The 27,541-nt window shown below is 43.2% G+C and overlaps 1 protein-coding gene across 1 annotated transcript; it reads right to left on the bottom strand.

Moving 5' to 3' along the window:
• Positions 1-425: 425 nt before the first annotated feature.
• On the bottom strand, positions 426-27,541 carry cdc42ep4b (CDC42 effector protein (Rho GTPase binding) 4b). Its single transcript, XM_038974997.1, has 2 exons — positions 27,450-27,541; positions 426-3,526 (listed from the first exon to the last, which is right to left on the bottom strand). Exon 2 carries the CDS (start codon positions 3,294-3,296, stop codon positions 2,274-2,276), a length of 1,023 nt encoding a protein of 340 aa, XP_038830925.1. The 5' UTR covers positions 3,297-3,526; positions 27,450-27,541; the 3' UTR covers positions 426-2,273.

Below are 27,541 nucleotides of genomic sequence, written 5' to 3'. Positions count from 1 at the left end.
TGAATGGATGAGTCGTTGGGTCAGTTACCGACCAATAAGCCAAATATGTTTATGAATGAGAGGGTGGAGGGAAGCCAGATGGTGTTGATTCAATCTTCTCCTACGGTAGCCCAGGCCTGCATGGCGCAATGGAGAAAGGCGGGTAACAGTCACTTATCACTAGTGTTCTCTTATTACTTATATCCTCCTCCCTTCAGACGTTTCTCCTCTTGCTCCTAACCTGCTGATCCTACAAGCCTGTGGTGTGTGTGGGGAAAGAGATGACCACATACAGATATAGTATCTTAATTAGATCACCCTGTTGCAGAACTTTCCTGCAATGCAAGAAATGTAAAACGTGTAGTGTATTCAAGGTTTAAAGGCTTCTGAAGTTTCAGACCTGATTTCCCCTTATGAAAAATGTATCAACCCCTACAAAAATGTAGATGAATTATAATCCACATAATAACTCACATTTCCTGTTGCTGCAGGATTATTTGTAGCAAACTGGCTCAAATTAAGATCCTACATCTGTAGACATGACAGTCTACTATTGTACAGTCACCACTTGTTCACAACCACTTTCTCTGCTACTGTAAATTGTCTTTTAAAATCGGTTTCTAAAACATATGTACAATAAAAGTGCTACTGGACACGAAAGCGGCAACAAAAAGGGCAAATTTTCTTAGCAAAATTGACATTTGTCCTTAATAATAAGTAAAGCCAAAAAAAAGAGAGAAAAATGTACATGAAAACTAAAAAAAAAGTGATTCTTTATGTACAGTAGTGTTTTAGGGAGTGAGCCATCTTGCTATACCTTGGCAGTGCTAGCAGGGGAAATATGACTGAGATCAGTGTTGTTGTGTGTGTTTCTATGTTTCTACTGAGTCCATTGATCTGAGCTAACAAAGTGTCATGGACTCATGGCCTAACAAACAACTCCAAAGCTAAGGCCTAAATTGTCTCACTGGGTTGGATAGTACCTTAGGCTTGGATGAACTAAAATCTCCAAAATCCACCCTAACTTTAACAAAGCTCCCTTTAATCAAAATGGTGACTTAAAACAGGGCACATCCAATAAGTAGTTACTAACAAATGAAACTGTTGGCTCATTTATGACATCAGAGTGTGTTGGGCATGTATAGAGCATGTTTAGAAAACTGGTCCATTGTAAGTGAACAGTTGACACTAAAGCTGACTAATGGTTAGAATAATGAACCACCAAGTTGTGACATTGATTTAGAACCTGCTAGAAGACAAACCAATGATGTAGAAGACCAATTATGTATGTATGTGCATACAATGTATAAACGTAGAAAAAAAAAACTTAAACTTCTGAACATTAACAAACCAATATTTTAACTGCATCTCACGATTCTCACTTCACTCAACACACACAATTAATTCAAGGCCCCAAGGCTATGCGGCTACGCTAGCTAAACCCTGGGATACTTTTCTCTTCTTCATTTCTTTTTCCCCTCTTCCTTCCTCCAAAGCTGTGTGAGAAACATACCGTTCATCCCATTACATCATATGACCCGGCCTCCACCTAACGCATCACACCTCCCTCGAGGAGGACTGCCGTTTGATCAAAAGTGACCTCGGTCAACCTCCATACTTCCACTTTTAAAAAATGTGACAGTGTGAAGACCGCTGGTTGGTGGTTGGCTTTCCCTTCCTTATTAATGCGCTATAAGGAATGTTAGGGAAGGGAAATCCTCTGGATGAAAAGACAATGGGGGTGTGGGTGGGATATGTTCATGTTGGATATAAGTGGATATGAGGGTTGAGATCCTTGAGATGTGCCCCCTTAAAGCATAAACACACTGATGACATATTGGAACTGTGGGATTAGATAATCATAATGACAGATCGTATTTCTACAAAAGGAAACCCTCAAACCAATAACTAGTGTGTGTGTGTGTGTGTGTGTGTGTGTGTGTGTGTGGAATTCTGTAATGGCTAGAGTAAAAGGACTCATAGGACAGGCATTTTGTTTTCCGTGAACTGTAGAACACACACACACACACACACTGGAGTGAATAAGGCTCAGTAACAGATGGTGAGTGATTGAATCCTAATACAGGAAGTATAGCAGAATAAGGTGTGCACATAGAGATTCTCTGGATAGATCCATATGTAAAAATGTAGGTGCACCAACCCTTCCCTCCCAGGCTTGTACTAGCTTCAAAACTCATGAAGAATACGCATCTCCAGCCGTGTCCTCGCAAACCATGTTCTGGTGTCTTTATAAATCACGTTCTGTGTCGGTGGTGTTACAGCCCTGTTTTGTTTCACACCCTGATTTCATCTTCGTCCTCGTCCATGAAGGAGAAGTCTTTGTCATCCTCCCCCCCAACCCCCGGAGAGCTGTACTTGGCGCTGTCCGTGTCCCCCTCCTGCATGTGGTGGAGTGGTTTCTCCTCAAGAGCGGCGGAGCCGGAGGAGGAAAAAGAGCAGCTGTCCAGGTGGCTGTGGTAGTTCCTGGGAGGGGTGTTGGGGGGGTCTGCCATGATTTTCTGCTGGGGATAGGTGCTGCGTGGGGGCCTGACTGGCGGCTGTAGATCCACCTGGTCCTCAACATTGTCCTCCGTGGTGGGAGGACTGAGGGGGGGTGACCCACGGCCCTCGCTGCCCTTCCCCTCCTCGTATCCCAGGTCGTCCTCCTCCCAGCCCTTCTTCTCCATGACGCTGAGGATGTCTCCCAGCATAGAGGGACCCAGGTCGATGTGGAACGACATAATGGACTCCGCATGCTTCATCCCACCACCTCGAAGATGGGACGGTGGCAGGTCAGTCAGTTCTCCGAAGTTCCGCTCATCGAACTCCAGGTCCATGGCCGCGGCACCGTTGACCGGTTTTCTGATTCCTTCGACCTCGGGCAGCTTCTTCAGAGGGCTGGAGGAGACGCTCTTGGGCATCCGGGGACCACCGCCCATCCTGCCCGCATCATCGTCGTTGAGGTAGGGCAGTGAGATGGCGTTTTTCACAAAGTTTGGCGAGCCACCAGGGGGTTCCAACGCATTCTCGCCACGGTTCACCGACTGGGAGCGCTTACTGCTCCTGAAGGTTCGGGACAGCAGGCCTGGTTTGGGGACAGGTCCAGGGGAGATCTGCTGCACCTCTGGAGCTGGTTCTTTAGGGGGCTCCCCAGACCGGGTACTCAGGAATGAGGTGTCCCCAAAGGCATCGCCGCCACGACCTACATGCATGGTGTGTCTGAAGTCCCCGAGAGGGGCACTGATCATCTCTGCAGTCAGATCGGCTCGGGAGCGACGCTTAGACTGGTTCGAGGTTAGCTGCTTGAGGATAGGCATGGTGATGTCTGATGAAGTCGCTCAGTGATATAATACTCAACAAGAACAGAAACAGTTCAACAAAGAAACTCCTGGTTGGTGCTAAGTATTATGAGATGTTTGTCTTTCTCACGTTTAATTGTAAACTGTATTGTCAAGGCAAGGAGAGATCCAGGTGTCTGGAGTACACAGCCATTGTGGTCCGTCAAACAGCTATGTTGAGGTCTGGTGCAGATAATCCACAAATCAACCTAAGGGAATAACAGAAGAGAGGACACATTAAAACCACATTGCAAGACCTATGCAAACCAACTCTGATCCTCAAAGTTGGCAGGGAACATGGAAACTAACTACAACTTAACACAGAGTGGCTTTGTCATTTTATTCCTTTGGACTGGAAGCAAACAACTGGAAATTACAGTAAACAGCAACTATTTCCAATAGCTGCTGATTGCATCTGAGGCACAGAATCAAGACAACTTTCTTAATCTATGCTGCTGTGCCTCAAATGTGGAAACTTTTGTTGACAGGCTGGGGCTTTGAAATAAAACCTCCAGTTGAGTGGTTCATTTCTTTCTCACTTAACTGAAACTCGTTAACCTTCCAAGTAAAAAAAAAAAAAAAAGGGGAAACACACAAGTCATTGATTGTAATACATTGGTATTCATGCCAATACTTTATTTCTTAAAATGGCACTTCCAAGCTCCCATAAAATGTTGAAATATTGTTTAAAAGTGGCAGCCGGAATATTAATCAGTTTGGCTTTTCAATTTTTAGGAGGCGGCTGTCTGTCGTCTGAAGTCCGCGCTGCCAAAACAGTACTCTGCTCCACTGCTGCAGTTCCCATTTGTGCCCCTGCATGCCTCCCTTTGTTACATAACCCTACGGTCACAGGATACTGAGAGCCCAGTGGCTCCAGCTGCCAGGGATAAAGACAGGATGGAAAAAGGAATGGAGAGGAACATAATTTCTTCAGCAGCTTGGATTAATTTAGAGCAACAGATCAGACGGTCACTGACTGACTATTGTTCTGCTCGCACCCTTCTGTCACTGGCAGATCAACTCAGTCTTGGCTTTTTCTCTCCCTCTGTGTGGGTCTCTCAGTTCAGACACCTTTAAGAGGTTGTTTAAAGCTTACTCCCACCGCCACATCGTCCATATGGTCACCAGTGACTTGCATTACTGAAAGCATGGTGTGACTGATCACTGTGTTCAGAACTTTTGATTAGAGTCAGGGACCCTGATAAGCCTACAGCACTGCCATTGGGAGATGATGTACTGCTTAAGTGCTCTGGATTTCACAGCAGATACTTTGATCTGCAACCTGGCAGCACTATGATCTATCACTCAATAAGCCAGACAATATGGGCCGTTTCAGAACCTGGTGAGGAGTATCTGCTTACCCAGGCCAATCTGTCTTAGTGTTTCATTGCTGGGTCAATGGTGACACCATCTCATCTTTGCTTCACGGAAACATGGCTCACTCGAGAGACGCTAACGGAGGAGTCGGTGCAGCCAGCTGGTTTCTTCACGCATCGCGCCGACAGAAACAAACATCTTTCTGGTAAGAAGAGGGGCGGGGGTGTATGCCTTATGATTAACGAGACGTGGTGTGATCATAACAACATACAGGAACTCAAGTCATTCTGTTCACCTGATCTAGAATTCCTCACAATCAAATGTCGACCGCATTATCTACCAAGGGAATTCTCTTCGATTATAATCACAGCCGTATATATTCCACCCCAAGCACACATCGATGGCCCTGAACGAACTTTATCTGACTCTTTGTAAACTGGAAACCACACACCCTGAGGCTGCATTCATCGTAGCTGGGGATTTTAACAAGGCTAATCTGAAAACAAAACTCCCTAAATTCTATCAGCATATCGATTGTGCTACCAGGGCTAGTAAAACCTTGGATCATTGTTATACTAACTTCCGCGACGCATATAAGGCCCTCCCCCGCCCTCCTTTCGGAAAAGCTGACCACAACTCCCTTTTGTTGCTTCCAGCCTACAAACAGAAACTAAAACAGCAAGCTCCCTCGCTCAGGTCTGTTCAACGCTGGTCCGACCAATCTGATTCCACGCTTCAAGACTGTTTCGATCACGTGGATTGGGATATGTTCCGCATTGCGTCCAACAACAACATTGATGAATACGCTGATTCGGTGAGCGAGTTCATTAGAAAGTGCATTGATGATGTCGTACCCACAGCAACGATTAAAACATTCCCAAACCAGAAACCGTGGATTGATGGCAGCATTCGCGTGAAACTGAAAGCGCAAACCACTGCTTTTAACCAGGGCAAGGTGACCGGAAACATGACCGAATACAAACAGTGTAGCTATTCTCTCCGCAAGTCAATCAAACAAGCTAAGTCCCAGTATAGAGACAAAGTAGAGTCGCAACTCAACAGCTCAGACACAAGAGGTATGTGGCAGGGTCTACAGTCAATCACGGATTACAAAAAGAAAACCAGCCCTGTCGCGGACCAGGATGTCTTGCTCCCAGACAGACTAAATAACTTTTTTGCTCGCTTTGAGGACAATACAGTGCCACTGACACAAGGGTGCGTTCTGAGCCCTCTCCTGTACTCCCTGTTCACCCACGACTGCGTGGCCATGCACGCCTCCAAGTCAATCATCAAGTTTGCGGACGACACTACAGTGGTAGGCTTGATTACCAACAACGACGAGACGGCCTACAGGGAGGAAGTGAGGGCCCTCGGAGTGTGGTGTCAGGAAAATAACCTCACACTCAACGTCAACAAAACAAAAGGAGATGATTGTGGACTTCAGGAAACAGCAGAGGGAGCACCCCCCTATCCACATCGACGGGACAGTAGTGGAGAAGGTGGAAAGTTTTAAGTTCCTCGGTGTACACATCACGGACAAACTGAATTGGTCCACCCACACAGACAGCGTTGTGAAGAAGGCGCAGCAGCGCCTCTTCAACCTCAGGAGGCTGAAGAAATTTGGCTTGTCACCAAAAGCACTCACAAACTTCTACAGATGCACAATCGAGAGCATCCTGTCGGGCTGTATCACCGCCTGGTACGGCAACTGCTCCGCCCACAACCGTAAGGCTCTCCAGAGGGTAGTGAGGTCTGCACAACACTTCACCGGGGGCAAACTACCTGCCCTCCAGGACACCTACACCACCCGATGTCATAGGAAGGCCATAAAGATCATCAAGGACAACAACCACCCAAGCCACTGCCTGTTCACCCCGCTATCATCCAGAAGGCGAGGTCAGTACAGGTGCATCAAAGCAGGGACCGAGAGACTGAAAAACAGCTTCTATCTCAAGGCCATCAGACTGTTAAACAGCCACCACTAACATTTAGTGGCCGCTGCCAACATACTGACTCAACTCCAGCCACTTTAATAATGGGAATTGATGGAAATTATGTAAAAATGTACCACTAGCCACTTGAAACAATGCCACTTAATATAATGTTTACATACCCTACATTACTCATCTCATATGTATATGTATATACTGTACTCTATATCATCTACTACATCTTGCCATCTTTATGTAATACATGTATCACTAGCCACTTTAAACTATGCCACTTTATGTTTACATACCCTACATTACTCATCTCATATGTATATACTGTACTCTATACCATCTACTGCATCTTGCCTATGCCGTTCTGTACCATCACTCATTTATATATCTTTATGTACATATTCTTTATCCCTTACACTTGTGTGTATAAGGTAGTAGTTGTGGAATTGTTAGGTTAGATTACTTGTTGGTTATTACTGCATTGTCGGAACTAGAAGCACAAGCATTTCGCTACACTCGCATTAACATCTGCTAACCATGTGTATGTGACAAATAAAAATTGATTTGATTTGATAATGGTGTGAGTGGACAGATCAGCAAAGTTGGTGGCTTTTCGTCTTTTCCCTCAAGTAGGGCAGCAGCCTGCAATAGGGCCTAGTAGGCAAATGAGTAGGCCTAGGTGACGTCAACAGTTTCAAATTGTGGCTGCTAGGCGCCATCCAAGCATTCTCTTGTGTTTTCAAACCAGAGCGCATGCATGCACACACACACACTTCACAGGCCTACTCTGGTCTCGTGTGTTCATACCTCTGGATGAAGGGTCTCTGGTACAATATTCCAAAACAATGTCTCCGTCAAACTTTTACATCTAAGACAATAAGGGCCGATTCAACTGAAAAGGCAACTGTAGCAGCAGAGAGAACAGACAGGTGTTTGATAGCTGTGTTAACCCAGTTCTTCGCCTTTCAAAAGGACAGAACATCCCTAAGGACAATTCAATTATATTCTTGTCTGCCTACTGTGGATTAACCTTTTTATTCAATAATCGTTCCTCAGTCATTAGGACTCAGTGTGTAGAGGTTTTGTCCACTTAAGAAAGAATTTCCATTTAGACAAACACAATGAAAACTATATGAGCAAGGAGACAAAAACTGAGCATGAATGACTGCACAAGAGGTTTGCAAAAGTAGAAACTTAATACAAACTATTAAGTCTTCACCAACAACTGAAACACTTTAGCCATTATGAAAGCGCAAACTGTTTCAAAACAACCAAACGAATTAGCTTGGTCATCACAGCTTTCAAGGGACACAATTGTGAAACCTCACATTGTGCTATTGTGGCTAAGAGTCTCTTAAGTAGGCCTAGCTTACATTACTGCAGGGTGATCCATCATTAACTATTATTATTATTAGCCGGACACATTACTACACAACTCACTATGCATGAGAACGCAATCCTCCAGCCAGTCTGCTTCTCCTCTACGTGCCAGCCTGTCAGCGTCTCGGTCTCATTTAATGTGCAGGCATATGACCGTGGCTGTGTAGTGTACCACTCCAGGCAAAGGACAACCCACTTATATAATCATAACACTTTAATACAACAACACGTTGCTTGCCAATCGTAGTGTAAGATTTAATAGGTTGACATTTTCAATAAGGCTGAAAAAGCAAGAAATTACTCCCAATGGATAATATGTCACTTTCAACAACAGCAGTTAAGTTTACTACCTGGTAATAGCCTACACAGAGTGCCCATGCCCATGTTTACCAGGCCAGAAGGAAGCAGCCAACTAGGGAGACTTGGCAACATGGATTGACAACAGAGAGGGCCCTGTCCTGGACTTCAGTCAAGACTCCATGTGTCTCTCCCTGCCCTTAACTAGTTCTCTGCCCATGGCGACCTTAGGCCAAGTACTGCTTGGCTGCCCAGCTAGCTAACTTCCTGCCCGTAAGCCTCAAATAGTGGCCCTTATCCCCTCCAGGGTGACATCACCTTTTACTCATGGCTGCCTGCCATAGAACCATCTCAGTCCCAAATGGAATCCTATCCCTTATGGGTTCTGGTCAAAATCAGAGTACTATAAAGGGAATAGGGTGTCATATGGGATACATCCCATGTCTCAGTCCCTACCTGTTGAGCTCAGAGTGGAATAAGAGGTAGAATAGAATGACCACAATAGGACTGCTAAACTAGAGGCAATGGAATGCGTTTGATGTGATTCATCATTAGAAGATATTCATACTCTGGATAAAAGATCAGTCGGTTCTCTTCAAATATCAAAAGGGCCAAACCTCACACATTGTGTCCTTATAAGAAATGGCCCATAAGGGCCCCCGTGTGTGTTCGGGGGCAGTGTCTTATCGCAACAGTATTACCACTTGGTCCCATTATCACATGCATGACAAAAGGAGAGGAGAAGACTCCAGGCAGCACTGTCATCTTCAATTACATCCTTTCAATATGAGTTTACATAAATCATGCAAGCTATACGAAGCCACAGACATTCCACATCAAGCTCAAAACATTCCAAACCGATTGCCTATTTGTAGCCCCTTCGTTGCAGGCCAGGGGCGACAAAGCTGGGCAGTTAACTTTGAGCACCATTTCACCTCAGTGAAAAGTCTAGACAACTATAAAAATACTACTAAAAACAAAAGCCAGGCCATTTGATTCTTTGCCTAGTACGTCATGCATGGATGGGTAAGAGTAGTCACTTGGGAATCGACAACCAAGCTGTATGTCCCAAAATATGCTGCTCCCCACACCCACACGTTCTAAAAACACAGCCGGGGTCTGGATTCCATCTCAGTAATCTTTCAAATGTGGCTCAGAGCTGGACTAGTTGAGCAGGCCTTGCTAGCTACACTCCACAGACTTATAGAAACACACATGACATCGCAAATCTTTGTTTCAACTTCAAATATGGTGTCCAGATTAATTTCAGTAACTAGTTAAAATGGGTGGAGATGAGAATGAGTGTTCTATTTCAATCTGTGTTTTGAAACTGAGCATCATGCCAAAGCATTAGCCAGCGATGGTGACTTTATGTAACACACTTTAAAGTTGAAATACGTAACTTTTGGACCCACCCGACCAAATTCATATAGAAATGTGAGTTATAGATCGATCATTCTACTTGAAAGCAAGTCTAAAAAGCAGAAGCAGTACATCTGTTCTGTGTATGACATTTCTATGCTTCCCGTTCTTAAGTTTAATTTTTTCGTCTTTTAGTTTCAGTTTTGAATACCAGCTTCAAACAGCTGAAACAACATTTTTGGCTATGGAAAATATTTCACTGTGGTTTAGATGGTACAATGATTCTCTACACTATGCTATCTGATTTTGTCACAAACTGAAATTATGCAAACTATTCGAGTTTTAGCAACCAGGAAATGGCGGAGTGATTTCTGCATAGTGCAACTTTAAGCACTCAAAGCATCACATGATAGCAGATCCAACTGGCAGAAAGGTCTATGAATGATTAACAGATTCTTATGCTTGCCCACAGCGCCAGGGCACCAACATAGAGGATGACATCATAAAATGGCAGATTCATACTATAAGGCTAACCTGACCCATACTGTGCTAACTTGGATATTTTTCTCTCCACATTTTCCTTTCTAGCCTGGTTCCTAGAACTATGGTGGATGCGTAAAGCGGCCAGCCCAGTACAGCTTAGCTTGTACTGTTAACCAGAAACGTCCCCATTAACTTTTATATCACACACAATCAACCTCTTACTCTGATAGTCCTCCTGGTTTACCAGCTAGGCCACAATCCTACAACCATGTTCCAATCATGTCCCGCACCGATTACTATCCCTCTTTGGAAATGTCATCCTTGTTGTCAAGTCAATCTTCCGTCTCTCCTTTCACAGCTGGACCACCTTGAAGAGAAACAAGCACACGTCGCAGTCCACAACTATGCTAGTTGTATTTTTGGGCCCTTTACATTTTTCAAAGGAAAGAGAGAGAGAGTGAGAGAGAACATGACTTTTTCACTAGGCGGAAGGGAAGGTGCTGGTGGTGTATTGTGAACAGTAGTGGATCTTACGCAACTGCAGAGTCACTGTAACATACTTTATGCCCTGTTAAATATTGAATTCTGACTGGGCATAGTCACATTTTAGTTTACATTAACAATGTTATAGGCTGTTAACTGTTAATAAGAAACACATTTTTAAAAAGTTGACATTCTTGCTCCATAAGTAGCTCAAATCAACAACAAAAAATGTAGTTTCCTTTTATGGTTCCACAACCATTGCTCATACTACCAACATGTGTCAGCCATGTTCGGGTAAACTATTTCATGGCCTAACACAGTAATTATGTTAGACATGGTATATTACATTACCCATGTTTAGTTAATATCACATCTGGACGATGCCTTGTACACGCAAGCACATGAGATCATTACTATCGATTTGGCAAAACATATTTTGGAAAACTGAGGCCACATGCTTACTACTAGGGTGTAGTGAAAAGCTATAACTAGCCTAATCCATTTAACCAATGAGAGTATTCCTGTTTTGTTAACCATGAACTGGTAAATCCCTCATCTCCCCTACCCCCATCCCTCCCCATCACTCACCCGCCTTGACAAACAACCCATATTGAGGTGCTAATGTCATTAGGAGGATGGGGCTGCTGCAAGCTGTTACGGCCCATCAATACAATTACAAATTAATTCAACAAAGGCAACAAGTTCACAATTTAGTGTCAAAGAACTCCGGTGCCATCAGGGACCTTAATGGGCCCTGCAGGTCCAAACATATCACAACATGCTGCTCTGTACACCCTTATGTTAAACTAAGGAAATTGTGTTTCTATAGCTAGGGCTGACAGTGTGAGAACTTGTGAAGAGCAGAATCAACAACCTCTGCATAATTGGGTTAAATGCGGAAAACACATTTCAGTTGAATACATTTTTTATTTATTTTACCTTTATTTAACGAGGTAAGTCAGTTAAGAACAAATTCCTATTTTCAATGACGCCCTAGGAACAGTGGGTTAACTGCCTGTACCCCCCTTTCCCCTTAAAATCGGTCTCGTGTGGCTCAGTTGGTAGAGCATGGCACTTGCAACTTCAGGGTTGTGGGTTCGATTCCCACGGGGGTCCAGTACTGGAAAATAAACACATTTTAAAAGTATCCACTCGCTACTTACTGTAAATTGCTCTGGACAAGAGTGTCCGCTAAATGACTAAAATGTAAATAATCAAACCGTTTTGTGAGAATGTGTTCAGTTGTTAAGCCATTGTTAAGTAAATGAAAGCTGAAAAGTACCCGTGGCCTGGCTTTGGCCCAAGTGAGAGCAGTTCCGCCATGGCCCAGTGAGACACTGGGTGTCGGCCCGCTTAGATGGAAACAGAAAATTCTGGGCCTTTTGGATAAAATACTGGTGTAACTCCTATATGGAACTGCATCATGAATGACATTACTGTAGGTCAGCGGTGAAACAGACATGTAACCCAACCTATATGGGTAATAATAGGTAGACCTGACTAGCACATTGCTTCTTTATCATGTTTTGATGGAAAGACATATACCTTCCTGTAACTTAAATACAAACCATTGAATCTAAGCCAAACAATTATTGACCAATATTGCGACCTGGATATGTTTCCAGGAAATATCTAACAGTATTCTTACATGGTGAATTCAGGGCGATGTACGTAGGCAGCGTTGTAGAATGATGTCAATATCATATCAGGTATAATCTGATAATGGCCATGTAAACAATCGTTATTCTGGGCAGTGTCACATGTACACAAAGTATTTTGTCTACGTAATGTCCCATTGTGCTCAGAGTAGTTACTTGCCATTGTCACCATAACCTGTTCTAGTTTATCTTCACAACCAAATGGGTTGGTATGTTATCTGAGGCTAGCCTTCATATGACTAATGAGAGAGAAAGAACTATGGAAATAAAGAGCGAGAGAAATACCCCTCCCTATATGGCGAAATGGTGTTGTCAGCTCCTGGTCCGTACTGACTAAGGCATCACTAACTATCAGCAAACAGAATGTGTAAATAATTACTTTACATAACATATGGAGGTCAAGGGTCAATCCCTGTAGGGTTTGTCCACAGCTAAGCCACAGCTAAGCTTGTTTACAACAACGCTCACTCAATGCGTTTAAAGTCGAAGTGAGTGAGAAAAATCTTTGAACTAGAGCAATTTTTACGCTAGTTTAAAAAAAAATCTGAATTGACAACTTAAACGAACACGGCTATCCTGACCCTGATGACCTGTAGAATAAAACACTCGAAAAGGTCAATAGCCTGTGGCAAATACGAAACACTCCACTTTAGCCTATAGCATGGGGGTCAGGCTGAGGGCAAGAGAGCGGTATAGTAACATTATCATTATCCCTGTCTGTGTGGGCTACCTGATTAATACAGGAGGTTGGTGGACAGCATGGTGAAGTGATGTAGAGAGTTCTGCAAGGCAAGCCTGGACAGCTGACTGGGTAAATAGACCCACCTCAGCAGGAACACTATAGGAAGTGTGTGTCTAAACCCACCTAACGGGCCTCATGCACACAGAAACAACCCACAGGAGCATTAGGTGGAGCATGTTCAACAGGGGAACATAACGTCAGCGTGCCTCAACCAGCAACTAGCCAGCAGTGTGTTACTCTACTCTGTGTGGCCCCCTCTCCAGCACACACACCCTACCCTCCACACCCGCCCCACTACCCATTTCCCACAGCGTCATGGTTCAAATCCATCTCATGTAACTTGCGGTTAGCTTATTGTTGTTCATCCCTTGTTATATCTTCACCACTGCACTGCTAGCTAACCGTTAACTGTTGATCTCATGTAACACATTTCAGCCACGTGGTCCTGTGGCGGACTGCAGGAGAGAGATGTTTTTAATCTTTCCATATCCTGCCATTAGTCAGCAGCTAGGGGCTTCCAAAACAAACAGACTCACTACTAGTCTGCCTGCCTCCCCACGCTGCGCTAGTTCACTGCTTTTAGAAACCTGCTACCAGCAATCAAATGGATGATGAACATGATGTTTCAGTCTTGTCAAAATCTCCCTCTGTACAAGATGATCCCCTGGCGTTCCCTCTGGATTCCCCTCCGTTGTACCTCTATGAATAACATCCTGTGTGACAAACGTCGCCACCGCTCATTCCCTCCTAAAGGAGTCACATGCTTCCCATCCAGAACATATATTATGACGACATTTTTGTACATTTTGGTCTTGGACAACGGTTTCGTTGGCTGTTCGTGCACAAATTATTTCTCAAGGGAAGTCGAAGACTTCGGAGTCGAAGTCGACGTCCATTCATCAAATTCATTCTTCAATGAAGTGTTTGTCAGTCAACACTTTTTCCAAGTCACACTCGTTCGCGGCTAGGCGTGAGCCGAACCAAAGCATGCGGAAGCCTTTGGTTCGATTGCCTTATTTCGATTGCGTCCCACCTACCCCAGAGAGGTTAAGGGCCAAGCCAACAGAGGGCCGGAGGCCAGCCAAGGATAGGAGGCGTACCACCCTGCCCTTGTGGAGTAACAGGGACTTTCTAAAGGAAAGACAGACAGGGGCACCAAAGAGAAACATAATAGGGTAGGGGTGGAAATTGAGGGAGAGTGGCATATTACCATTTTACCCTCCCGCACTCCCTGCCCAGGAGGAACGCATGCCAACAGTTAACACATGCTTTTACACTGTCCTCCAAGTCTTGCATGCAGCGCTTGCTGTCATTATCCCCATAGAGAGGCACAGAAGGGGATCGAGTGTGTGAGAGATTAATAAGTGTATCTATTAGTACACGTTTTACTTTTCTATTATTTCTCCATTTTCTTTCTCTCTGCATTAGTCCACACCTGTTGTTTACGAAGCATGTGACATAAAATGTAGGTTTGATCTGAACCCCTCCCTCTATCAGAGAGGCCTAAGCAGCAGCTAAGAGGATACAGGCCAGGGGGATGGACTCACTCAACAGGCTAACAGCTGCTTCACTATGGATGGACATTGGTCTTCAATAGAACCTTTTTGCATAAAAGGAGAAGCTGGAACCAAAACTTTATTAGATTGGAAAAGATGCCCATACTACTGACAGAATTAGGCTACCGTTTCCCTTGTAGTAGGAAAAAGACCATCATGACAATGTGCCATTTCATCAAAACTTAGGTGACGTTATCACTACGATGTTACTGGACATTGGAACATTGATTGGCTCTCCCTCCAAATGGGAGAGCCACGCACAAGCAGAGTGCTCCCCCATGACAGCTCGATTGCTCTGCCTGTGCCCCAGAATGAGCGGAGCAGCAGCTGATTTTGTTGTTGACAAATCACCAGAAAGATAAGCAGATACCAGCGTTGTACAGTGCATAATCCATTCAGCCAACGCAGCAGCTACTGCTGATTAGCACACAGTTACAGTGAAACTCATGGAGTTGTAACTGAGCAGCTCGCTCTCTCACTGACAAGAATGAGATAATAAAAACAGCAAGGTGCGCTCTTTCAAAAACACCAGCAGATGTCAACAAAACCTGGCCCCAAAGACAACACAGACAGCCTCACAAACATCTCTTTACTACAGCCATAATACAGATTCACAGCAGTTTGACAAGCTGAAAAATCACTACATCGTTGGGTTGATTTAATTGAACCTGACTAAATTGACCAGCATACTGTGCGCACACACACACACACACGTTTTATTCCATGCAACTTTGCAGGAATGCCCAGTTCAGGCCCAGCAGATGGGGATGGGTTACAGGCCTCAGCTCACCCACAAACACACACGCCAAACAGCCTTCTCCCCGGGAGACAGCTGGATGATAGGGATGTGACATTTGCCAGAGGAGGACTGGGTAATAGGACACATTTGCCAGGGGAGGACTGGGTAATAGGACACATTTGCCAGGGGAGGACTGGGTAATAGGACACATTTGCCAGGGGAGGACTGGGTAATAGGACACATTTGCCAGGGGAGGACTGGGTAATAGGACACATTTGCCAGGGGAGGACTGGGTAATAGGACACATTTGCCAGGGGAGGACTGGGTAATAGGACACATTTGCCAGGGGAGGACTGGGTAATAGGACACATTTGCCAGGGGAGGATGGAGGAATATGATCAATGTGATGCAAACCAGTGGCATTGATCCAGCCAGATCCTGCTGAACAGATACTCAGACAGATGGTGTTTTCCATTAAGACTTACAACAGTGTTTTACGTTAATGTATGCTCTAGTGTTATTGTGTTTCCATCAGGAGTGCGACACTAAAAACTTGTGTTGTCCGTTTGTTCTGACCTCTGCCGCTAAAAAAAAATACATTAAAACTCAAATAACATTTCAGTGTGTGAGCGTTTTTCCTTTAAGTTGACAGTTAATTACTTAACAATGGCTGAGAGCTGAAAAGTACCAGTGGCCTTGCTTCCGCCCCAAGTTAGAGCAGGTCCACCGGAGCCATGGCCCAGTGAGACATGGATAAAACACTGGGGTAAATCCTCATTGGAAATGCACCAAGAGTGTCACATCTAATGGATAGAGACAAATACTTTGAGACACTGTGGCACTTAATCACAAAATCAGTGGGCAGCTCATGATCAGCCAGACGAGTCCCTCTTCTACCCACATACCACTCTTATCACCCAGTCTCATTCTGTTTCCTTGTACTGTAACTATCCTCACCATCTTTCTCTGTGTGTATTTGGCATTCAACTAACAAGCAGGTCTGATTTCCTGGAAACAATAAACGATTTATGTTTGACGACAGTGAGACAACATGCAGTAGAGCTCTGGGAGAATGTCTTCATGTATGTTTACTAGTTCGCAGGCTATAAGAGTGTGTGTGTGTGGGCGCAATAAACTCAGTCCATCAACAGCTCCTTACTCACACAGCCCCATATGGAGGTCAAGGGTCATAAAGGCTTTGCACAGTGCGCACGCATACACACACAGCACTGAGTGTTAGTGTGTTTGAGCAAAGCGAGAGGTAGAATCGCTAATCTTGATCACATAATGAGTAGCTAGTTGGGCCTCCCGAGTGGTGCAGCGGTCTAATGCAGTGCTTGAGGCGTCACTACAGAGATGTAAACACACGTTCTCTCACGGCTAACAAGCACACACAAACACTGCCCCAGTCTGTCCCTATAGGCTACCACAAAGCCAGTGGAACTGACGAACCGACAAAGTCACTGAGATCACAATGGACCCAGATCAAAAAGAAACAAAGCAGTGCTTCCAGTGTAAAAGAGAGACAGGAGCCAAACCTTAACGGGGTTCCACATACAGGACACACACACAGCCATCTCCTGAGAACCAACCCAGCGCACATATCCGGCCAGTCCAGCCCCAGAACACCCTCTATTCATATTCACCCAGAGTAAAAGGAAATGCATGACAAGGATACTGCTGACAGACAAAGGAATATTAGAGATATTAAGTCATCAGGGTAGTGTTACTTCTGCCTATATAGACAGGCCTAGGGGCACAGTGGTCTAGGAGTCACGGGATGGATAAGCCCTCTATTGGAGTGTCCAAGGCTAGCACAGAGGAGACCACTGGGGAGAGATGACGGCATTCCTTTGTCTTTTCAGCAGCTGAAGCCTACGCTTGAGAGATACCACCGGTTTCTAAGCCCATACGGAGGGAGAGAACGATGAGAGGGAACAATGGAGAACCACTGAACTGTGAACAGACCATAGCATTTCACTCTGATGGACAGACCAGATGCACACTACTCCGCACAATGTGTGTTTTGAATACATAAGACTCCTCTAGCCTACACATATTGCTCAACTGCCCGACTACTAGGCCAGTCACAGCAGTGGTGGTGTGTCAGAGTTGAAGGGAGTTAACCCGGTCAGGGTTAATGGTTAACCTTGTCTCCATAGAGACCTTTTATCAAATCAGGACACAGACAACCGAGTCCCACCATAAGGAGGGACAATTCAACTTGGAATCTACAAAAGTGTAAACACTACTGCATCAATTACATATTGTAATGACCATGAGAACACAAACACTCCCCTAAAACACTGTTCAATTTGGTTGAAGAGACAGTGATGTCCCCCCCACCAAAAAGTCAGCCATTTTTGGACTAAAGACCCAATTTATGGAGACAAAAATGAGATCACATAAAGACTCAGGGTTCTCTTTCTCAAGAGAGTGTTGGTGAGGTTGGGTCGAGATTGGGTTTCATGACTCCAGCTGTAGGTATGCATCTCCTTTCAGGTGGAGTCCTCACTGGAATGCTCAAATCACTGGGTGGCTGTGACAAATGTTTCAAAACATGTTGGGCGGTTCAGGTGTTCAGTGACAGATTCCAGTGAATGGGTAGAGCAGAGTAGTACAGGTGTGTCGAGTTGTGTCATTTCATGGTGAAGCAAGGAATGTATTGTACTGTGACAAGTGGCAGTCCCACAAACTACTGACGATGCCTCAGAACGTGACTAACCCTGAGAAAATTACATGATTTTTTGTCTTTACTTTTGAGCTAGCTCAGGACATGCTAATAAGGTAGTATTATCTGAAATTTCACAGCTTCTCCACATCCATTCTCTAAACACTTGTCATAATAATGAGTCATTCAAACCTAGACTTCAGGCTAAAAACTGTACTGTAGAAGCTGTGTAAAATAGCTGATGGTCAAGTGCTACAGTAGAACCAGTAGTCCTACAACCATTAGATCACAATCAATCTTGTCAAGCAGAAACTGAATACAACAGCCCGGAGTAGTGTTGAACCACAGATTCATACACAGCCGGTTTGGCTGGAAATGTATCTAAATGCTTGTCAAATTACATTGACCGTAACCAACGCAGGTAGGTTTTTGGAATGCACCGTATAGAATCAGGTGCATCTCAACACAGCGCTAAGAGCCAGCTAGCTTCTGAGTATCATCCTACCTATCCCTGGCTAAACTCTGTCCTTTACGGCATGGCCCAAGGCATTTGGTGGGGTTGTAACCAGTGATCATTTTGTTTAGTCATAGTAGGGCTGTGGCAGCCATGAAAATTGTCAGTCGGTGATTGTCAAGCAAATAACTGCTGATCTCACGGTAATTGACCGTTAATTAATAAACACATTTTGCATCTCCTGGCTTCCACACAGCCTACAAGCCGCTGATGCAGACCTTTGGAACATCTACATAATTTTTTTTTTTTAAATCAATTCGTTTAATATAGGCTACACCATCACAAATCCATGATTTGTTTAAGGACAGGTCTATAGAAGCATGATATAAAGAAATGTTTTATTTCAGAAAAACAGAATGCCATACAGCTGTGGGCTACACTAGTTTATTTAGCAGACAAGATTTGCTTAGAATTATGTGTCATTATTTTATAGTACGAAGAATACAACAGAAGATGGCTGAATAAAATAGAAAGGATATTTTCTCCAGTCGATTTGAGGGAGTGTGTCGAGCGGTTACCAAAAGAAAAAGGTCCTCCTATTATGCTTCATTTAGAGTTATGACACTTTAGTTCTGATTTTTAATACATTCTAAGGCTGCATAATATGATTAATGATTTGAAAAAAGTTGCATGAAAGACATGAGCAATGCTTTGTTTTTTTTGAGCAGGCTGCACGCACTTCATCAGTCTCTCATTTACAATTTGACAAGTACTTGATCATGCCTCCAATTTCCCGGTGGCATCCCCTTTGTGCGGCCTTAACGCCCCCTAAAAAAAAATTCCATGCCTTTTGCAGCCAGTGTCCATTGTGCCCTTGGGCTGAAAATAACAATTATAATTTCCATCTTCTGGCTGCGTGCTCCAAAGTACCTCTCCCTCACATGGCTCTCTTAGATAGCTAATAAGAATTGAGCTAATGCCCATCATGTGCTCGGGTCGTTCTCACAGGCTACAAGTGTAGACAGGCACGTCGGGGACGCACCTGAATATTGAAGATGTTGGGGGGGGAAAAAAGAAAGAAAAAAAAAGTCCACATTTACTTTGTCAGACAAGATGAATAGGCCTAACAAACCTAGGTCATTCTACTATCCCCCATAGTACAAAAGTTGAACTATTCTATGCGAGAAATAAATATTCCAAGCAAAGTCTGGGACAGTTGTGAGATGCGATAGATCCCAAATTAAATACAACCTTTTGCATCAAAACATTTTTTTAAAAGCAATGAGGCTGATGCAACAGATCAAAATGTTTAGCTTAAAATATTGATAAACTATTAGGCAATTTCTTCCCATTATAAGCGCAGCAATGTGCGCAAGGCAGTAGACTGACTATAAGCTTGTGTCACGTTCGTCGTAAAGATGAGACCAAGGTGCAGCGTGAGTAGAGTTCCACATATTTTTTATAAAGAGAAACTCACTAAACAAAACAACAAACAACCAAACGAAACATGAAGCTACAGGTGTGCACTCAGGGAACTCAAAGTAGACAAGATCCCACAAACACCAAAAGGGAAATGGCTAACTAAATATGATCCCCAATCAGAGACAACAATAAACAGCTGTCTCTGATTGGGAACCATATCAGGCCTACATAGAATTACAAAAACCCCTAGACCTACAAAAACCCTAGACAATACAAAAACCCTAGACAATACAAAACTAGCGTACCCACCCTAGTCACACCCTGACCTAACCAAAATATAAAGAAAACAGAGATATCTCAGGTCAGGGCGTGACAGCTTGAATGTTCCAAAATGCAATCAATTAGCAGGAAAACACCATTCCGAAAAGTGACCGCAAATGCAATTATGCATGTAATGCTTTTATTATAAAGGTGCATTTTTATGGTGAAAATGATATTCCCCAAACATGAAACGCACACATTGCGTATGTATGCCAGTTAGGCTCTACACCCCTTGTAAAGCAGATTGTGCTTACTTTTAAAAGAAGTTATTTGGCCACTTTAGTTGTGATACAAACCTTATTAAAACATATAGGCCAGGTTACGTGAGGTGTGCGACTATGATTAGAAAATGTCACCAAAAACAGGCATGCGCTGTTTCATGCCTTACTACACAAGCTGGGAATCATTCACAAGTGATAATATATCATTCACAAGTGATAGGCTAATATTGTCACCCATCAGACTATTCTTGATTTAATCTTGTCTTTACATATACACGTGTGAAATTTGTTTTGATTTAGAATGGACCACATCATGCACCGGTCTCAAGAAAGAAGCAGGGGGGAAAAAAAGACATGTCATCTATGCATTTAAATAGCGAATGGAGGACGCTTTTCCCATGGTTCATTTTAATGCCAGCCAGGTAGGCTATATTCCTGTTGTAAATATAAGCAATGTGCTTAATATTAACAAGGTTGAGAAATAATTATAGTAGGCCTAGCCTTTAGAAAGCAGATGGAATCTATTAGAAAGAGGAGGATCCCCATCAACACTTCTCATAGTCGACAGAAATGTGGCGCAACATGACCTCATGGGCTTCCATGAAGTGTTTGATTAGATTTTTGAAAACATTTGCATTGATGTCAGAGTGATTAGAGGGACAATAGTGTGGAGTACCAGGCAGTTAGCAAGTTTGGTAAGCTAGTAATGACCATCAGCAGTACCAGAGCTTGAAGGAGCCCAATTACAGTGACTAAAACGGTCACGTGGAATTTGACTGTTACGGTGCCCTAAGTCAACGTCATTTTGACTAAAATATCATTAAGTCACATTTGAATAATGATTTAGTGTAGTTGTCAAAATGACAAAAACAGTGGACCATTTTAGTCATCACATTTGTTTTGCCTCATGAACCTATAGTAAACATAAAATCACTGACTTCCATACATAGCCTTGTTTTACCATTTTTTAACAAATGGTTTACGGTCCGGTCCGCAAGTAGCCAAGCCTTAAAATGGCCCATGATATGAGTTATCAATGTAAAATCCAGCCAACCAATGATCAATAGAAAGAATAAAAATGTTGAACGGTAAGGGCTAGCTGTCAAGCTGTTTCTCTGAGGAACGGTAAGGGCTAGCTGTCAAGCTGTTTCTCTGAGGAACGGTAAGGGCTAGCTGTCAAGCTGCTTCTCTGAGGAACGGTAAGGGCTAGCTGTCAAGCTGTTTCTCTGAGGAACGGTAAGGGCTAGCTGTCAAGCTGTTTCTCTGAGGAACGGTAAGGGCTAGCTGTCAAGCTGTTTCTCTGAGGAACGGTAAGGGCTAGCTGTCAAGCTGTTTCCCTGAGGAACGGTAAGGGCTAGCTGTCAAGCTGTTTCTCTGAGGAACGGTAAGGGCTAGCTGTCAAGCTGTTTCTCTGAGGAAAGGGAGAGACTTGGCTACATTGGCTGCAGAACCTGGCTATAAAATGCAGTGGAGAAAGTGGGAGAGTTGAGCAAGACTACAAATTCAAAGACAGCCTACTTTTCTATACTCAAGGGGGAAAAAAATAAAAAATAAATAGCTAAACTGTGGTTTTACCTTCAAACTCAATGCTGCTATTGTTTTTATTTCGTAAAGCAGCTTGTGTTTCTTAAGCAAGGGTAGTTAACTAGAGAACGTTTTGCAACTAAACGTGGCCCCTTAACTAGAAGGCTGGTGACTGGTTAGCTACAGGAAAGCCAGAGTTGCCTGCGCGATGTGCCTTATCGCTTGCTCCCCCGCAGCGCACCAGCTGATGTAGACTGAACAGGTTCAGCGCATCCTTCCCCCTGCTGTACAGAACTGCACTTCGCATCTGTACTGCTAATATTAAAATTCTGCTGATCACTGAAAAGCTCACAATCTTTCAAATAAAAAAATATATATATGTTTGACTAATATTTTTGTCACTGGCTTGTCTGAATACCCATACTAACGTACTACATACTTAAATAGCATACTATGTGCTCCTCGTCGCATATTATTTAGCACATACTGTTTAGTAAAAAGTACGCAGCAGCTCTTGACTTGCTGAGTAGATGGGCTGAGTGCAGGTGGATTATTCCAAATTCAACAGCCTGATAATAGCTAGTTTCCAATTCCATTAATTTCTCTAAACTATGAATAGAATAGGAATGGAGTTACAAGCCTACTCAGGCTGGTTATAGGCAGACTATTTCTAAGGCTTGATCCATAAATGAAATAGATATTTTTTTATGTAACTAGGCAAGTCAGTTAAGAACAAATTCTTATTCATGAAGGCCTACACCGGCCAAACCCGGACGACTCTGGGCCAATTGTGCACCGCCCTATGGGACTCCCAATCACGGCCGGGTTGTGATACAGCCTGGATTCGAACCAGGGTATCTGTAGTGACGCCTCTAGCACTGAGATGCAGTGCCTTAGACGGCTGCATCACTTGGGAGCTCCGAGATAGCCTAGTTTACAAACTAAAACAATCCATGTTCAAATAAAAAGATGAACATGGCATCAATAACGCAGCTACAGCCCGAGTCCCCGGTGCCGTCACATTCAGAAATAAAAAGAAATGGTTAAGTACTTAGTTTAAAAGCGCTGACGAAGGCCAAGAGAACAAGAAATACTTCTCAGTAAGAAAACAGAAATCCCCACCCCCTCCCAAAAAATACTTGTTTTCAAAGATGTAACCTACGATGCAATACGCAGTCATTTTATTAAGGAGAACAAAAACTAGTTAGAAAAGAGTATGACATCCGGGCATTTAAAGTATAGTTGACTTTCTAAATATCGCACGGTATTACACTTTTCTTTTCCGCATAATCAAATGGCCTATTTAGAACGAAAGTATGGGTATTCGGACATGGCCATTACTTTTGTTGACGAGAAATTACCACGTGTAATAAGCCACTGCACTAGAGTTAGAGCCACAGGAGAACCCTGCAGGTAGCTCAGAGGAGGGTCATAGGATTACAGCCTAGTGACGACAAGAGCTGGAATGTGGTTGCCTTTTTCCAAGGGTTAGCTAGCTAACTACAATCTCAGTTGACAGCGTCCATAACAGTTGCGTAAATACATTTATAAAAGATTCATGGCATAAATATGTATGTTTCCCGTTATACAACAGACCTGTCGTAAACCTGCATGAGTGAACGAGCATTAAAACTCTGCCTGGAAAACTCAGTCACCTTATGGTGACAATAATGCCCTTTATTTGCTGTATAATTTGGAACTATTGGCATTAGGCCACAGCATGCAAAAGAAGGATTGTTGTTCAATATTTAACTTTATCAATAGATTGTGTTTATATGTCCTGCTTCTGTTTAGGCTCTAAGATTAAATAGGCAACGATGTCTCTCTCCTATCTCACAGCAATACAGTGGCCTACCCATACTATTAAATATTTTACATAAGCTACTGGTCTATTTACTGTATTGTCAGAATGTTTCAATCTTTAGCAGTCATTTATGCTGTACCTGGAAAAGGATTGTCAGTTTCTGAAAGAGAAAACAATGGCAAATTGTTGTGGACTTGTCAGCTGAACGTTTGAATTCAACAATGTTTGGCATGGACTTTTCCCCCCAACCGAAATATGATGGACTGAACGCGAATTGTGAAACATTGTAGGGCAGGCAAATACATTTTTTTGCAATTACACTGGAAAATTATTTGTCTAATTATAAGATTCCTATGTGTAATTGTTTGTTCTCTTCTCAGTAAACGGCAAATTGTTGCATTCTTGTTAATACCTTTCCCTGTTTATTTTTATGGATGCTTTTCATAATTTCCCCCATTTGCACAAGATACTTACTTGCCAGCTTGCAATATTGCAACAACTCGCAGATGTGCGTACGCGTGGTCTAAAGTTTGCAGGGAGGTGAGCACATTCTCAAGTCGAGTTACATTTTTATAAATGCCAACTTGTGTTAAAAACTGGCGCAAGGTTTATAAATTAGGCAACTTGCAATTTCAGAAACATTTCATACTCATTCAAGTTCCAGCAGGTGAAGATAGCTAAGGCCCATAAAAATGAAGTTCAACACTTAAGTTCAAACAGGTAAAGTTCAAACACAAAATGTTCAAGTTGAACTGTTTCTTACTTCAATGTTGAAAAGGGTTCGACGGTTATATGGCCTCGACAAGACGTCTCGAAGTTCAAAGGCATCTGCTTCCCTTTCAGGAGAAAGGTAGTTCCTGTAATTGTGCAAGACACAATATCCCTTGTCTGGGACTCCAGTACTGTCCAAGATCAACAGGAGGGAATATAACCAAGACGAGTAACCTGTTATCAAACACAAGAACTTGTGCACACACTAGCAAGGCCTATAGCAGGGGTATTCTCATCTTACCCTAGGACAGGGATCAGCAACTAGATTCAGCCCCGTGCAGGAACATAATTACAAATCATTTGTAGATGGCAAATTGACCACAAGAAGCACAAACAGATATGTTTGACTAAAACATAAATCAATAATACACAAGTAGGATACACAAACAAGTGCACACAGAAAACCATTACTCAAATTGGTCTTATAGGCCATGAGTATCAGTCTACAGCCCTAAGAATCACTTTGAGGACAATGCAACTTCCACTGAACTCGTTGACTCACGGTCAAATCACTGGGGAATTTGTTTGGCAACTCAAGAAAATGTACACAATTTGACTGAAAGACGCCTGAAGTCAGCGGTTTTATGAAAAGCAGCCGTGGTCAATGCGTCTGAATCCTCCCTCCCTCCTTCTCCAGTGCTGCAGACTGTAGGGAGAGTATGACCTCAGAGAAGTGCAGAGCAGAACTGGGCAGGTAGCCAGCTGAGCCCCTTTACTGTGCAGCAGCCAGCAGGAGCCTCAGCCTTCACAACACAGACCAGCAGGCAGCAGGTCCCATGCAGCTATAAAGCAGCTAGACTCCGGGAGAGATGACACACACTAATAGACACAATAGATTGGGATGGAACGATCACCGGGAGACCAAGAGAGGCTTTTGAGACAGAGTTGAGGGGTCTGGAGTGTGTGCCAACTGTCCACACAGCACACCAAATTGTAAGAGGAGAGCAGGGAAGGAAGAGATCGATAGAAGGTTAGGGTTGGTTAGTAGAGAATGATATAAAGAGAACGGGGGAGAGAAGTGTGAACATCAATGCAGTATCACTCTCCCTAAAGCTCAGCTAGAAAGCCTGCGAGGACAGGCACACAGCTCCTCTAGTTCAGCTTTGGTCTGTCTGTCCATGAGCTAGAACACCCACACTGCACCACTTTCAGTTTCCCATTCTTCTGCATCTCCTCTCCAGGTGTCATGGGGTGAGGTTGTCTGCTAAATGCCAAACACTGACCTTAGAATCCAGTACAGCTGAGTAGAGAGGGGTTACCAAGAGACCCAGACACCATCAATCACACAGCTTCAAATAAAGCAGTGCAACCCAACACCAAACCAAGCTCATTTGTCAACATGTCTCAATACTTTTGTTTAGAATAGCAGTTGCTACTAGAAGGGAGGCATACATGCATACTTACTGAACTTGTATTGAGAAAATACGTGGTCAATTGGGGGCTATGTTATGGCTGATACTGTTTATAGCTGATAATTGCCCTAAATACTTACAGTACATGATGACTCAAATACAACACAATACCAGTTCCTGTAATTATCCATCAGGGCTAATCGAAATCACTCAGCTGATGTGATACCCATCCACCAAGGAACAAGAGGGGTGCCAAGTTGCCTCAGGGCATATATAATGAACTGGAAAAACATACAATTTGGCTGTGGAAGAAGAGACACACTCAGGGAAAACATTTAATAATAAACAAAAGCATCAACTCAGAACAACTCCAGGCTAGTTTGTTTAGCTTTTTGTACATTTCTAATCATGTTAAAATGGCATGAGATGATGATGCTCATTGTTTCCCCATGTAGAGTAATTGTTATGTAACCTGTCATACTATTGGATCAGTGATGCACTATTACCACATCTTTCATTTTCAGATTAAGCCAAGCATATAGCCAAGTCCTACAGAACATTCTATCTACAATATTAACAAACTAGTGATTTGGAGCGTCAATGTGTTGTTTTTCTCTCAAAATAAACTACTTCATAATCTCAAATAAACATTTAAGCCTCTTTATATCCTCTTATGCTCAATTAAAGTTCATATAATAAAAGGAGGAATCAAGTAGCTCACATTACTTTGATCTTCTCACAGATCTGTCCACCCAAGACTTCAAAACAGCTTGTAAACAACATGCCTGTGTGTGAACGGCCGGGCGCGGGATGGCAGAGCTGAGTAATGTTGCACCTGGGCCTACTAGTCACATATTTCCCGCTTCAAGTAATGCAGCCAGCACACGCTACTGTACTATAGCAGTAACAAAGGGCCTACGCAATACATACATTAATCCCATAGGTCATTGATTTAAAGTGGCAGGCAACAACTTTCAGACAAGCAGCTCACCCAAGGTGAGGTTCAATTGTTGTAATGATGGGGGTCTTATCAAAACTAACCGAGATGATAAGATATTTTGAACATACTCTGCGGTGGGTAGAGTTACAGACATTGATAAAGAGAAAAGGGAAATCCTAGCCTGTATGGTTGGTTCATAGTTAACGCACAATGGACTACGATCTCCCATAAGGAACCAGCCAGTCAAACCGAACAAGCTGCAAGGCGCTGGGATTTCCCGCAAACATATTTGACATTCAAATGAAATGAAAAAGGAAAAAGTATAATCTACCAACTTTGTCCTCCGATTCAACAGTAAAGCTATTTGAAAGCAAAATGAAAGATGTTATGATCCTCAAAAAAATATGAAAACTGTAATAAAGAAACAGAAAAATACGTCTTCACGCTGTTCAGCAGTTCAAACCATACAAATAGATCCACAATTATAATGTTACTTTCATTTCCTGACAGGGAGGTTAACAAAATTCCAATTAGATAAGAGAAAGTTGAATTTCACAATTGAACTCTGAACAGAGCAGGATTACATGTCACGTTAGTAAGAGGACACAACCGCTGTTATTAAAGGACAATGGATCTCATCCTTTCACAGAATCAAATATCGTTAAAATAGTTTTTAAATCTGAGTACTTCACCTCCAAAGTGTTATGAATTTTCCACCAGCCCAGCAATAAGATAAGTTATCGGTGCGCTGTCCTCATGTACGTCCGTCAAGTTTGTAGTGCAG

This window comes from Salvelinus namaycush, chromosome 35 (assembly GCF_016432855.1).
Source record: "Salvelinus namaycush isolate Seneca chromosome 35, SaNama_1.0, whole genome shotgun sequence".
NCBI lineage: Eukaryota > Metazoa > Chordata > Actinopteri > Salmoniformes > Salmonidae > Salvelinus > Salvelinus namaycush.
Note: the sequence above shows the minus strand (reverse complement) of the source record. Positions and strands in the feature narration are given on the sequence as shown.

Coding starts and splice junctions, on each gene's coding strand:
- cdc42ep4b (XM_038974997.1), bottom strand. CDS start 3,296: ATGCCTATCCTCAAGCAGCTAACCTCGAACCAGTCTAAGCGTCGCTCC.